The sequence below is a fragment of the Strix aluco genome, chromosome 1 (genome assembly GCF_031877795.1).
Source record: "Strix aluco isolate bStrAlu1 chromosome 1, bStrAlu1.hap1, whole genome shotgun sequence".
In the NCBI taxonomy this organism is placed as follows: Eukaryota; Metazoa; Chordata; class Aves; order Strigiformes; family Strigidae; genus Strix; species Strix aluco.
Genome location: NC_133931.1, coordinates 98,000,563 through 98,013,685, shown reverse-complemented (window position 1 = coordinate 98,013,685; position 13,123 = coordinate 98,000,563). Strand labels below are relative to the sequence as shown.

General features: G+C 40.5%; 1 protein-coding gene across 7 annotated transcripts in view; it reads right to left on the bottom strand.

Moving 5' to 3' along the window:
• PHACTR1 (phosphatase and actin regulator 1) overlaps window positions 1-13,123 on the bottom strand; it is a 317,945-nt gene that overhangs the window by 44,193 nt on the left and 260,629 nt on the right. For all 7 annotated transcript variants that reach the window (XM_074828352.1, XM_074828367.1, XM_074828378.1 and 4 more), the window contains 2 exons: window positions 7,810-8,018; window positions 6,132-6,288 (listed from right to left, as the gene is read on the bottom strand). In XM_074828352.1, coding sequence (XP_074684453.1) covers window positions 6,132-6,288; window positions 7,810-8,018 — 366 coding nt within the window. The remainder of the gene's footprint in view (window positions 1-6,131; window positions 6,289-7,809; window positions 8,019-13,123) is intronic.

Here is a 13,123-nt window from a genome sequence, read left to right as displayed (position 1 = left end):
GCTTTAGGCACTTGCTTTTCTCTCATTAGTGGAAGCTAACAATAAGTGTGAGAATTGCAGACGTCAGAGGTAATTAGGAAGAAATTATTTCACATTACCCAACAAAATGAGGTCTGTGAATAAAGCCTAATCCTGCTGTCTGCCCATTCTTTTTATCCCTAAATGACTCGGAGATGGGGAGGGCATAAAACGCTCTCCACAGTTCCGGATGGGGAACAGCCATGAGGAGATTCAGCCGTGCTCAATGGGGGCCATCTTGCTGCCATCCTTTGGCTGAGTAAACCCTCCCCTTAACAGGACTGCAATGCTGTTTTAAATAATTAACAGTTTCAAAAAGCTGAATCACCTCACAGCCTAATTTTTTAGTAAATGTAAACAATCACTTTGGACTATTCAGTCCCCTCAGGCCTCTGAAGGAACTGATGGGCATTTTAATGACTGTGCAAGCCTTGCAGACCGACCCTTCCTCAGCACTGGTAATATCTCTGTCACCTTCACAGGGAGGACAAAGATGCAATCCTTTTCCCAAATTGTCCATTTTTTCTACTCTGCTTTCTGGTTCACGTCTCTCCTGTTTACAAACATACTCTATTGCTCTTTCTCCTGAGTACTCCCCCTCATGCAGAGGGACACATGGACAACCAGCACCTGATGTGAACAAGTCCAAAAACCTCACAGCAGCCTCATGACATTTTAAAAATCAATGGCAATTTTTCACACTTGTGGGAATTCACCAAGTTCATTTCATCACAGCATTTCTGTTCCTAGGCAGTATTTTTCAGTAGAGCTGAGGAAGATGTAGTATTGATCAGGGAATGCATAGAGTAGGTTACCTTTCTGATCAAGGTAGTAGGTGACCATCATCTGTCAAACCTACTGCTCCATAATGAAGATTTATGACTTTTCATGCTACATTTCTCAGTCACAAACATCTCGGTACTATTTCCAAAGCATCAATGGGACTATAAACACATCTAGCAGGTGTGCATGTCCATATCTCAAGCATACATATTTACAGCCATGTGCACACAGAGAACGTCTCTCTGATCTGTTTTCATACTTCCTATCCTTTGCCTTGGGATACTTGCAGTATGTTATTTATATTGCTTCAGATCAAGATCTTCCACTTGTTGGTGTAAGGACAGCACCCCATAAGGTATTGCAGCGAATAAATCTAGGGCAATGCAAAGAACAACACAGAGCACTACTGTATATCTGACAGAGGAGCTTCCCATTGATTCACTGCTTTAAAGCCAGTGACACACTCAGAGGATTCAGTCAAGCAATGGGATGTCCATCACTCAAAGTCACAAGAGATGTGATGTGTGGACATCGCAAGAAGTTACCTTCTTTATTTGTTTCTAATGTAATTATTTTCTATTTAATTATTTAGTTAATGTGCAGATGGCTGCTTGCTCAGCTCACCTCTCTTTGCTTTCACACCGGGCATGGTCTTAGGTTAAACTTGACTCCTACAACTGACAGTTTTTGGCAGCAGCACAGCACAAAATCTTAGTGAGCCACAAAATCTTATTGGGTTGCCTGTGGCCCCTGTCAGTGATGGGCAGCAATCTCCTGACATGCACTGCTCGCCTGTGGACAGCCTTTATGTACCTCCTCTGCCCTGTGACCTGCAGCCAGCCTGCCCTCTGACCTGATGTGGGTAGGAGTATGCTGACGAGACAGACATGATGCTGACCACTAATAATACTGTGAATATCAAGAAATTCCCTTAACACTAATTATTAGCAACGAGATGATAATAATAGTAGATTACCAGATTTTTTTGTATGATTAGATCATCCTATTCTAGAAGGTGGGAAAATTCAGGATTGAAGTAATTCACGGAAAACAGATACGGACACTGCCACACATTCTTGAAAAGCAGTGGATCAAAATCTCAGCTTTAATATTCCTGTATCTGATTGCTAATGAGAACCTTCACTAGAGTTGGAGGGTTAAGAGACTCAGAAAAGATCTGAGTGCTTTAGAAAGCCTCTGTCGTACGATGCGTGGCAGATTAGCCATAGTCTAAAGACACACGCTGTCTCAAGGTATGGGAGAGCCTTTGTGAAAGACACACAAAGAAACCAGGTCTTCCTAGTTCAAGGAATTGCAAAGTCCTCAGCAAAGTCTGGTGTAGTGTATAGCTATACAGAAATATATAGATACATATTCTCTAAAGGGCTCTTGTGCTTACTAAATATGTTGATTGAGGAAGTCTGTGTGGTCTCTTATGACCACCATTATGACTCCTTGGTGAAACAGAAGTGCAAGGACTGACACTGAAGCACACATTTCAGTACCAGGGGACAGTCCTGCAGTCTCTGGCAGACATGTGGCTCTGCTGTGCATCACCCATCAGTGCTGGCCCTCCTGACAGGCCATGCCTTTATCAGTGCCCCTGAGAGAATCTCAAAGTTCAGACCCAGAGCCTGTCTGATTCCTTGCTTCACAGTCATAGCCCAGATATGCCCCACTCCTCTCACCCTGATAGCCACTGAAAACTAAATCCAGGTCCTCCTGCCCCCTGCTCTAACCTGAAAACCAGGGGACCAGTGATTCCCAGCAGGTCCAACATAGCCAGAGAGACAGGCAGAAGGCAGAAGTCCATCTTTTCCCTCTGCCTGTTAACTTTCACAGTTGTGTTTTTCCTCCTGTTTTCTCCTTTCTGTCTTACGGTCACTTATATGCACTTCTTGAGCAGCTGTGAAGCTGTGCAGGCACCAGAGAGATAAAATGGAGGAGGACTTTGGGAGAAGCTGAGCAGGCAGAAAAAAAAAAAAAAAAAGAAAACCATATCCACTTAAAGATTTACTTAGCACAGAAGGTCTGCATTTCAGAGTAGAAGTTAATGGAGTTGTAAGGGTTTTTAGAGTCAAGAACACGGCCTCCAGCATCCATTTCCTATCCCCAAGTCACATGTGGTTATGAGCTGGAAGTTCTGCATCTTAATTCACTATTTCTGCTCCTTGCTTTATAGTAGGTATCACATTTTGGAGTAGTCCATTCTGGTTTGGTTAGAGGAGGAGGTCTCCTAATTACTGTAATTGCTGTGTAAAGCCTGCCCAGAAGTAGTCTATGGTGCAGTGGCCTATTCATGTGGCTGGAATTCATGTGATGTGGGGTCTCCTGCCTTTGTTAGGACATATTTTGCCATCTTGGACAAAAAGCTCCATTTTTGCTTGTATCTACATGTGCTGAGCCATGATACAGGACACACACCAGCAAAGTACTACATTCCTGTGACGGGTTTCTATGATAGGCACAAGGTGTTAATTTGTCTAATGGCTGAGCTAATATTCAGGCGGATAGTGGGCCAGATCCTGCTGTAAAATAGAGTCTCTGCAGCCTCACCGTTACAACTGGTCTGGTGTAAGTTGAAGCACTATTCTCCCAGCATGGGAAACAGGTGACATGGTGAAGTCTGCTCTGGAGTCTCTCTACCAGCTGGCCGATGCAGTAATAAAGTTGTAACAATTTTCTGGGTCTAACTGGAGGTTCAGAGGCCCCAAGCTACATTTAAACAGGATTTGAACAAACAGTTCTGAGCCAAGTTGATTTCTGGTGCAACTCTAATAAGGCTGGAATAACTACACCTGGGATGATTTTTCTCTCACACAATATGTCAGTGGTCAATCTCTCAATATGCCTGGCTATAAGCGTCTTTAAAAAGACGTTCTCTTTATAGTACTAAATTCTGATCTGCCAAACGTGGCAGCCAATGAGCTCTTCCAAACTAAATACCATGAGAATTATGCATAAATACCGAAGTATCCTCATTGGCCTCTTGGTGAAAATTAATTGATCCATCACAGACAATATCTATTTGTTGAAGTTTTTATTCTGCATTTTTCACTTCTGTAAGTAGTATACGTGATTTCATTGGCTGGCTATTTTAAACCATAGGGGACCATTGGTGGAACAGTACAAATCGCTCTGAAATCCAAAATTACCAGCTGCAATTATAGTCTGATGTAGCATCTTCTCTAAGGACTATAAATGCTTCACTACTTTAATTTTGCTTGGCATTTGCATCACTGTGTGACAATTACTGAGCAATGGCAAAGGATGGATTCAGTAATGAAGCCTGGACAGTAAAGAAATACTGTCCAAATTGAAATATTCTCTCTATTTCAATCTAATATTCATCAGTCTGTGCACATGGATACATCACATTTAGATACAAAGCACTGGTAAGACAGGTACCTTCCTTTCTGCTGCTGAATTGTCTGGCTTTTTTCATATCAGAGATGAGGAAAGTTGTTTTCTCCTCATATTTCTTGATTGTTTTTAACTACGCAAAAGGATGAGATACTAAGTTGCAAATACTATTAATTAAAAGGTCATACTGGCAACTATATTATTCCAGACAAAGCTTGTGAAATTTTACCAATTTCAGTGATGTTACACTGGTAGAAAACGGGAATGAAACAGCAGTGGCTCAGCTATTTTTTGAGCTTGTATATACACAGTTTTAATTATTTGAACTATTTGTGACTGCCCCTAAGTCCCAGATATATTAGAAGACAAGATCAAGCATTATACCTCAGACTGAAAGAGCAGATGCAATTGGGGAAACAAAACAATGACATTGTGAGAATATGGGGCTTACACAGGAAGGGTTCTGGGTATTGCCAAAATTAGTTTCCCTTGTTAAAAAGAGATATGCTGAAGAAACATTCTTTAATGGGGAAAAAGCAGGTTTTGGAGACGTGAGATATAAAACATTTATAATAAAAACCACCTGGGGCACAGTGAGCTGTGCAGAGTCAATGTCTGCAAATGACACTATTTACCTTCATCAGACAGAGCTGTAAAACTTTTGAGAGACCTAAGTAATTTAGCCAAATAGGCAACACAGTGGAAATGCTGTTCAATGTCATTGCAAGGTCAAGCAGTGCACAGTAAGATACACTAAGAGACAAAAATTTCAACTCTTCACATGCTTCAGAAGGGTTCAAAATTAATAATCTAAGCATTGGAACCTTGTTATCATGTGATGTTCTTTGGGACCCAGAGCTCCATGTGCAGCTGCAGTCTAACAAGGTATTAGGCTGAATAAAGACTGGCCTGAAAAATCACAGTACCAGCAACAGCGCAGTGCCATCTTGCATGCTTTGGGGATCACTGCTGAGGCCCTTCAACAAGAATACTGAAGAATTAGACAGGTCTTGAAGTAGGCTAAGCATGATCCAGCACAAAGACTTTCAAAGACAGACTGGAAAGATGTGGTTAGTTTATTCCAAAGAGGCAATAAATGAGGCCATGAAAAACAAAGCAGATAAAATGCTGAAAGAGGTATTTAGCAGGAGCTCCTATTCTTCCTGTAGCAGTGTTCCCCTCCTATCCCCCTCCAAAAAAAAAAAGAAATATAAAAAAGAAAAACCACAACTGGCTGGTCTTCTCCCTGTGATTTTCTCGGAGTCAGGCTGGAAGGCAACTAACAGCATTCACCAGCTTTGCATACCACCAAGTTGATAACAGTATTAAATTGATTACAGAAATCATGGCTGGAGCTTAGGAGGTTCTTAGACATTTCTACTGACCTCAGTTTACTAATTCTTGACAAATATCTTCCACATTAACGGCCACCTCTCTACACCCCATGAAATACAGAAAACCAGAACAGCTGGTGAGTAATGAAGAAGAAAGAGTCTAGACAGGGTAAATCTGTCCAACCTGACCCAAGAAAAGGAGGTACTGAAAGATGTAAACATTTTGGATCAGGAAAAGACTCAGCTACTCATAGGAGATGCAGTCAGAACAGAGTTATACCTCTGTCCTTTGGCCAAACTAACAGCCTATCAAATGGCACCTGCACCTACAGTCCAAAACATTACCAAAGCTGAACATTTCCCAATGGTGTGCCAAAAGCAATCAAATCCACGCAGTTCATGCTGATACTTAACATAACCAAAGATCCCATACGATATACCAGGAAAATGAAATGGGGTGTTGTATGGGAAGTTATATTGGAGCAGAAATAACATCTAGAGTATTTTTTTCCCCCCATGGCTTTTCCTCTTGAACATTGTGAACAGATCTCAAATGTGTACTGACTAAGGATGAAAACTGCATCCCACCACATATTTCCAAAAGCAAGAGTCAGAAAAATGTTCGTCTCCTACCTTGTTAACTTTGTCCCAATCTGCTGCCTAAGTTCAAGCCTCTCTTCATCAGTCTGCATGGGGAGGATGTTCTTTTCCTCCAGCTCTCGCTTAGAAGGCCTGTTGCTTAGTTTGATTGCTAAAGAGTCCTTCCTGCAGACTTTCATTGCCAGGGAGCCTGTGGGAGAGAGGAGAGGCTCTGCCAAAGGAGGTGTCATCATTTCATTACAGCATACAGCAGGCAAAGAAGTACTAGCCAAGGAAGGATACTAGGCTCTCATTTACATTGGTATGGACTGTGGGAAAAGGGCATCAATTAACTTCACATGCTCAATTAATCTCAATTCATATCATAATAAGGAAAAGTGAATTTGGTAGGTATACAGGAAAAAGAGATTAAAATATTGCTCCATAGAGGGGAGCAGAGAAGAAGGGCTTGTTTCAGAATTGCTAGTAGCATCTGTAGCTTTCTCTAGCACTGCGTTTCTTAACCACATAATGGAATGAATAATTCAACCTCAGAATCTGGGCAGGCAGCAGAGCTACATTATGTGGAAAGAGAGAGGTATCTCTCTCTCTTGCAATGTAATACCAAGACATCCAAGATAGCACTAGAAGGAATCAAAAGTCAACCAGAAGCAGCACAGATCACTGTGTACATTAACTGAGGCTGCTTCTCAGGCAGTGACAGTGGCAAAGACACTGTGAAAACCAGTGGCCTTTCACAGCTCAAACTTGCTTTCCTATGCTTGCATCCAAAACAGTTTGAGCAGGGAAGACAGACACAAGCAGACAGAGAGACACAAACCCATGAAAGGTTTTGGGCTTTGGCAGGAGAGTGCAAGACAGTGCAGTTCTGCTCTGTTTCTTAGTATAAGAGCAAAGACTACTTAATTTCACTTGCAGGGTAAGGGAGGATTCTGAGGAGATTAAATATGCCTGTTTTAGAATCTTCTTGGTGTGTGTTTTAAAAAGGGTGTTGTTTGATTGCACTGCTCCCAGCTTCAGAAGAAAAGAAATTCAAGGGCCTGAAACTTCAGCTCAACCTGCAGGATGACAAGCAGTTGTCATATGCAAAGTACTGCATCCTGTCTTCATGGGAGAGTCCTATGATGCCACACTGAGGCAGGAGACGGATTTTCTCAGAGAGGTCAGGAAGGGGTCACAGGTCCCTCTTCAGACTGTAATTGCAATATAGCTACCAATTAACCTCTTCTCTTCTTATCTGAGCCCAATCTGACCCCTTTCAAAGTATGGGCAGACTTACAATTCTGACATGATTTAATACTTATATAAAAGCTCTGATTCTCTATTGGTGGCACTTATTTCATCCTCTTGAAGTAACTATTGAGCTGATCTTGACTTAAGACAAAGGCAGGGCTTCTCTACATCATGGACACTTGGGAAAGTGAATCCAAAAGTCAATTTGGAAGTGAACTAATATAAGCCAAAACCAGTCATCTGAATTCTGACTGAGAGCTACCCAGACAGGGATTCATGTGTATTAGGGATATCACTATAAATTCATGCTACTTGCAATTTTGGATTAATTTACCAAGCATCCCCATGTAGTCAAGCCCTGAGAGATGCAAAAGCCACAGTCAAGAAAGAAAATTCATAGGCCTTGTGTTTCCCTTGTGTACTGAGAATTCAGAGTAAAAACTAAATAAATGAGAAGGAAAAATGAAATTAATCTTACTTGTAAATAATGAATTATCCTCATCTTCATCTTCCTCTTCCTCCTCTTCCTGTCTTGTGTAGAGGCAGGAAGAATCTTCATAGTCGGTTTCATGAGGCACATTTTCTTTATTGTCATCACATTCGATCACAACAGTTGGCACTTGTCTCATGTCTGGGAGGCCCCCAGGTCCTGTTTTTGTAACACTGTCACCTGTGTGTAAACCAGAGCTGTTGGGAAAGAAAACCAAATAATTAAACTCAAGGAAACAGCTCAGTGGAAGTCTGAGTTGCTTCTCTCACCGTATTTAGGAAAGCAGTGGCCTTTCATCCCTTTTTGAGAAGAAAGGAGGACAGAAAGATCTTCATGACTGGCAAGACACCTAATGGGTTTAAACTGAGTACACATTAGATATAAGGTACAACACTTGTTAGGGAGAGGTAGGAGAGCACGCAGGCAGAAATACTGGCAGCCAGGACTGAGAACTAAAGATCTGTGGCAAATAGAGACTCAAGGCTTAGTGAGAATTGCACCAGCTACTCAAGAGTGATAAGCATGTCTTCAGCCTCGTGGCTGTGTGACCTCTCCACTGGTGTGCAGGCAGTAAGGAGAAAATGTCTCACCTGAATGCAAAAGATGGAGTAACAGTGGAAGGAAGGAAAGGTATAGATTGTGGAGGAGGATTGTTGAAAGGCAGAGGGAAACCATGACTTGCACTCCTTGGGCAAGACGATGTTGACTGACTTGAGGGGAAGGCAAGGGCACAACTCTCTGAAGTGCAGGGGACCACATGTGAAACCAGGCTTGGAGAAAAGAGACTTTGGGAGCTGGTGAGAGTAACAAGGGAGAGAGCTAAAACCTGGGAGGTTTGTTTGCCAATGGCACAGTTATATGTTGTGGGGGCTGCAGTGATGATATCCCTTCTCCTGCCCTGGTTCCTCACTCCAGTCAGGTGCTGGAGATCAATCTGAATTGGAGCTAACATCATATTTCTTTTGTCACATGAAAGTGTGATTGATCATTTCCTGCAGCTTACTCGGTTAAGACCTGTGGTCAGTACTGCTACCATCTAGCTCTGTTTATGTGTTGATTTCAAAGCCCTTTACTGAGGAACATATCAATACAAGCAGGGAAACAGGAACATGAGGAGGTGAAGATCAAAGTCAAACAAGAGGTGAAAGGAAAAGTCAGGAACAGAACCAGGTTTACTAACCCATTTTTATCTAATAGCTTATGTTGCTCTTCCAATGTGAAGTGAGAATGAGAGACTGGTGGGCAAAAATGACAGCTGCTCAGGTTTATTTGTGAGTCAGCAGAAACTGCCCTCTCTCTTAAGTCGCAGCTGAGGCAACAGTTATATGAAAGATGGGGAACATTTACCTATTGGACACCCTCTTCAAACTCCCATTTGAGAACAACATAGCTGTGAAACCAAATGTGCTGGCCAAGTTGCACTTGAGGCATACAAATTTGGGTCTGACCTTACCGAGTGCTGAGTAGTCTCAGTTCCCTTGAATATTTCAGCCTGCTCAGAATACCAGAGGCATTCTGCATCTTGAAAAAAATGTTGTATCCTTCTCTTTAAATGATCTTCAACTGAGTCAACTTGAAACACTTCTCTTTCTTCCGACCCTAAAGTTAACATGGACTTTTACATGGCTGTCAGATAACATCCCAGAAAGACTTTAAAAAGTGTACTTCTGGGTATATAATGCTAGTCCACAATGTGCTTAGGGATTAAGGAGAAGAAAAGGCTTCAGATCCTGAGAACAAACCATACCATGCTGTTATTATCATCTTCTGCTTCAAAGCTTCAAAAAATTTTGTCAATTGCAACTTTTACTATTGCAGACTAACCAACGAGATGCATTGCTTTACTGGATGCCTTGAAGAGGAACTCCATTTTCTTAGTGATAGCCCATGTTTTGCACCACAAAGTAAGAGAGATTCATAAAGAAATGGCTTGTGAATTTTTGTATTAGACTTCAATGAGTTTGACCCAAAAAATTTTATCCCAGAAGTGGTTTTAAAATTCATCACCTGATGACACATAAATGCACAACAGTCTTTAAAAACTTTCAACTACCTTTTAATTATTGATATGCTTTAATAATTTTAGTTTTATGAACTTCATTTTTTAAATCTGTTTTCTCTGTAACCTATTTTTTTGTGTAACTCTTTTTAAGAGGAAAGGTAGGAAATTCAAAAGCCTGGAATTAAATTTCCAAGGGAAACTAAAATGTTGTGAAATTCTGTTAATATTGCTAAAAGAAACAAAAAACTCCCAGTGGTGAACACAACCACTGGCTCATTCAGTTAATTTTAAAACAATACATACATAGAGAGTAAGTCCATTCTGGAAGTACAAATGAAAGGAGCAAAAAGTAGTTCAGCATCCAGGACCATTTGGTGCTTCCCTGTTCTGTGAAGGATGTATGTAGGTTACAGATGCATCCTTATGGGTGTGCACACAGGGTAGCAGATATCAAAGCGATTCACCAATTTTGGTTACCAAGCAGGTATTGGATGGCAACAAGACTTACAAATTACCACAGAGGATCTTTATTTGAACTAGTGATCTAGAAACAGGCAGCTTCTCATCTCATTGTAATTTTTCTGAATCATCCACTTTCTTGATAATACTACTTTCTATTTTGAGCCCCTCATTTTTCCTGGTGTTTTGTGCTCTTCTTGATTAAAATCAGCCTTTTCCACAGCATTTTGACTAAGTCAGCTGTCTAAGCAAAGCACTTATAAAATACATGCAGTACTGCAGTATACTTAAGAAAGACAAATCAAGGTCATTGGATATTTCCACTGTGTATAAATTCCTCCAGGTCATTAGCAAAAACATCAGAAAATTTTTTTAGCATTATCTACCAAAAAGCACACTATTGTTTCAAACATTTTAAACCAGCCATGTGTTTTGTAACAAAATTAGAAAATGAAGCTACAGCTAAGCAAGTACTTGTTTTAAGAAGATAAATGTATCTTAACACATAGATTTGAATAATTCATAGCTGACTAGTACAAGCACTTGCAATTACTGTTGCATCACCTTTACGTGATCAAAACAGCAAAAAGTTACACCACCACTATAGCTTACAATGTTTCTAGTGAGAAAATATTTTAATGAAAAATCAGAATTTAAGCATATGAGTGACTCATGGTACAGACAAAATTGAAAAAGAAAAAAGTGAAATCCTTCCTGTAAAATCTAGTGGGGAAAAAACCACACGTTTCTCATCTGTCATCCCAGGTTCTTTGATTTTGGAATAAAGAGTTACATTTTTATCAGCATGTTTTCAGATCCACAGTACACTCTTCTGTACTTAGCAGTTAAAACAAAAATCCAAAAGAACTTCAAACCATTGTATATACATTTCTACAATAGAGGCATCTGTGTGAGAGACAGAGAGTGAAGGCAGGGATATAAATATTAAGTGTTTCCATCCTTAGGCAACGCTAAGGTTTAGACAAAAAGCAATTCTCTTGACAAGTTTTATGGAGGATAAATGCTTTCTGACTCAAATATGTTTTATAAGATTTACAAGACACTGGCAGGAATGTCTAATTAATTTAATTTCATAAATCTACAGTCTAAAGCTGAACTGGGCGTCCCAGAGGAACTGGTCTCACACGCTGTCTTTTCGGACAGAGTGATTTTTCATTGCTCTGCCACAGATGCAATTCGAGCCTGGAGTGAGATATTGCCACTTAACAGCTCTTTAGTAAGTAAGTTGAACAAACTGAGGCCTTGACTCAGCTGCTAGTGTACAAGAGCCCCTAGAGTAATTGAAATTGTCATCTTACCAGACAGACTGAGAACTGTATGGGCAAGGCAGAATATAAGGCTATTTCAGATCAAGAAGCTGCCTCCCTAACTCAAAATTAAAGATACATTCCAGTGGCACAAGAAGGTTTCTAAAGCTTCTTTTGCGGCTGTTCACGACACATGGCTTTTGGTCATGGTCTTTCTTCTCAAATTCATTTCAGTCAGGAGGATGAAACCTTGTGTGGATTTTGGTCACAGGGCTTATCAGATTTTCACCAACTCTTAAAATGTGTACTGAAATGCTGAAAACGATGCCCGAATCTAGAGTTTTACTTATGCCTGACACACACCCTTTGTGCTGAAGGGGAAAGTTGTTTGCAGTAGGGCACAAATTGGCAACAGAGGTTGCAGAAAAAAGGTTACGTGGAAATTACACTCTTCCCTGTTTCAACTTAATCTATCATAAAGCTGGTAATTTATCAGGAAAAATAGAGGCAAATTAGCAGCACAAATGACATGTCATAATAGCTATACTATGACAAGGGACAGATTGCCCTTTTGAGAATAGGTTATGAATAGATGTTAGGAGTACCAGAAAATGTTTGCGATCAAAGGCCTTAAGTGTGCAAATTAACTTAATGTTCTATAATGCCTGTAATAAAACTGAATAAAAAAATCCAGGAATTAACTGTCATTTTAAGGCATAAGAACAACTGGGACTTGAATAGTTATTACACGCTTTTAATGTACCTTAAGACATTAACTTATTAATATGCACTAGATCTAGGTGAGGCAGTAACATGCAACCACTCCTGCAGAAGGGAAAATAGAGGTAGAGAAGCTCAAGGTCAACGACAGCAAAATAACTTCTGGCTTCCAGGCCTGTACAGAGGGACAGCTCATTTGTCTCTGGCAAGCTTCTGGCTCTTTGGCAAAGCTCTGATTTCAAGTATCAGCCTTCAGGTGTTAGACTACCTGAATTCGAGAGACCTCATCTGTGAAAGCAAAAAATTCAGACTGCTAGAAGAAGGGGATGTTTTAGTCTTTCATTCTTTGTTCCTGTCCACACTCACAGTCCTGGTGGAGAGAAGAGTTGTGAGGTCCAAGAAAAGTTTACTGGGCAAAATGTGGAATTGATACAAACTTTTATGGATTCAGTGAATATCAATGGAGTTTAACAGACTTGAGGAGCTTCCACTGCACCAGGACCAAAGAAACTAGACACAGGGAAGAAAAAAAACATCCTGAAGGGAAAAAAAAAAGAAAAAAATTAGAGCAGAAAACTGATCTGTGCTTGTCTACATGATCCTCCCTTATTAAAAACAAAATGCTATTCTAAATAATCCCCCAAATTACCAGACTTGGCAGCATTATTACTGCAGCATCATGGCAATTATTCTATAAAGTTGTAGGACTCTTTTGAGATAAAGGCTGAGATCAGCAAAAATAAATGCTGCCAATGAACTTCGCATTCCCCAGAAGGTGCCTCAGAGACTAGTCAAGCTCTCTATCTCCTCAATTTTATTGACCCAACTGCAGTGACCCAGTACACTGTTATCT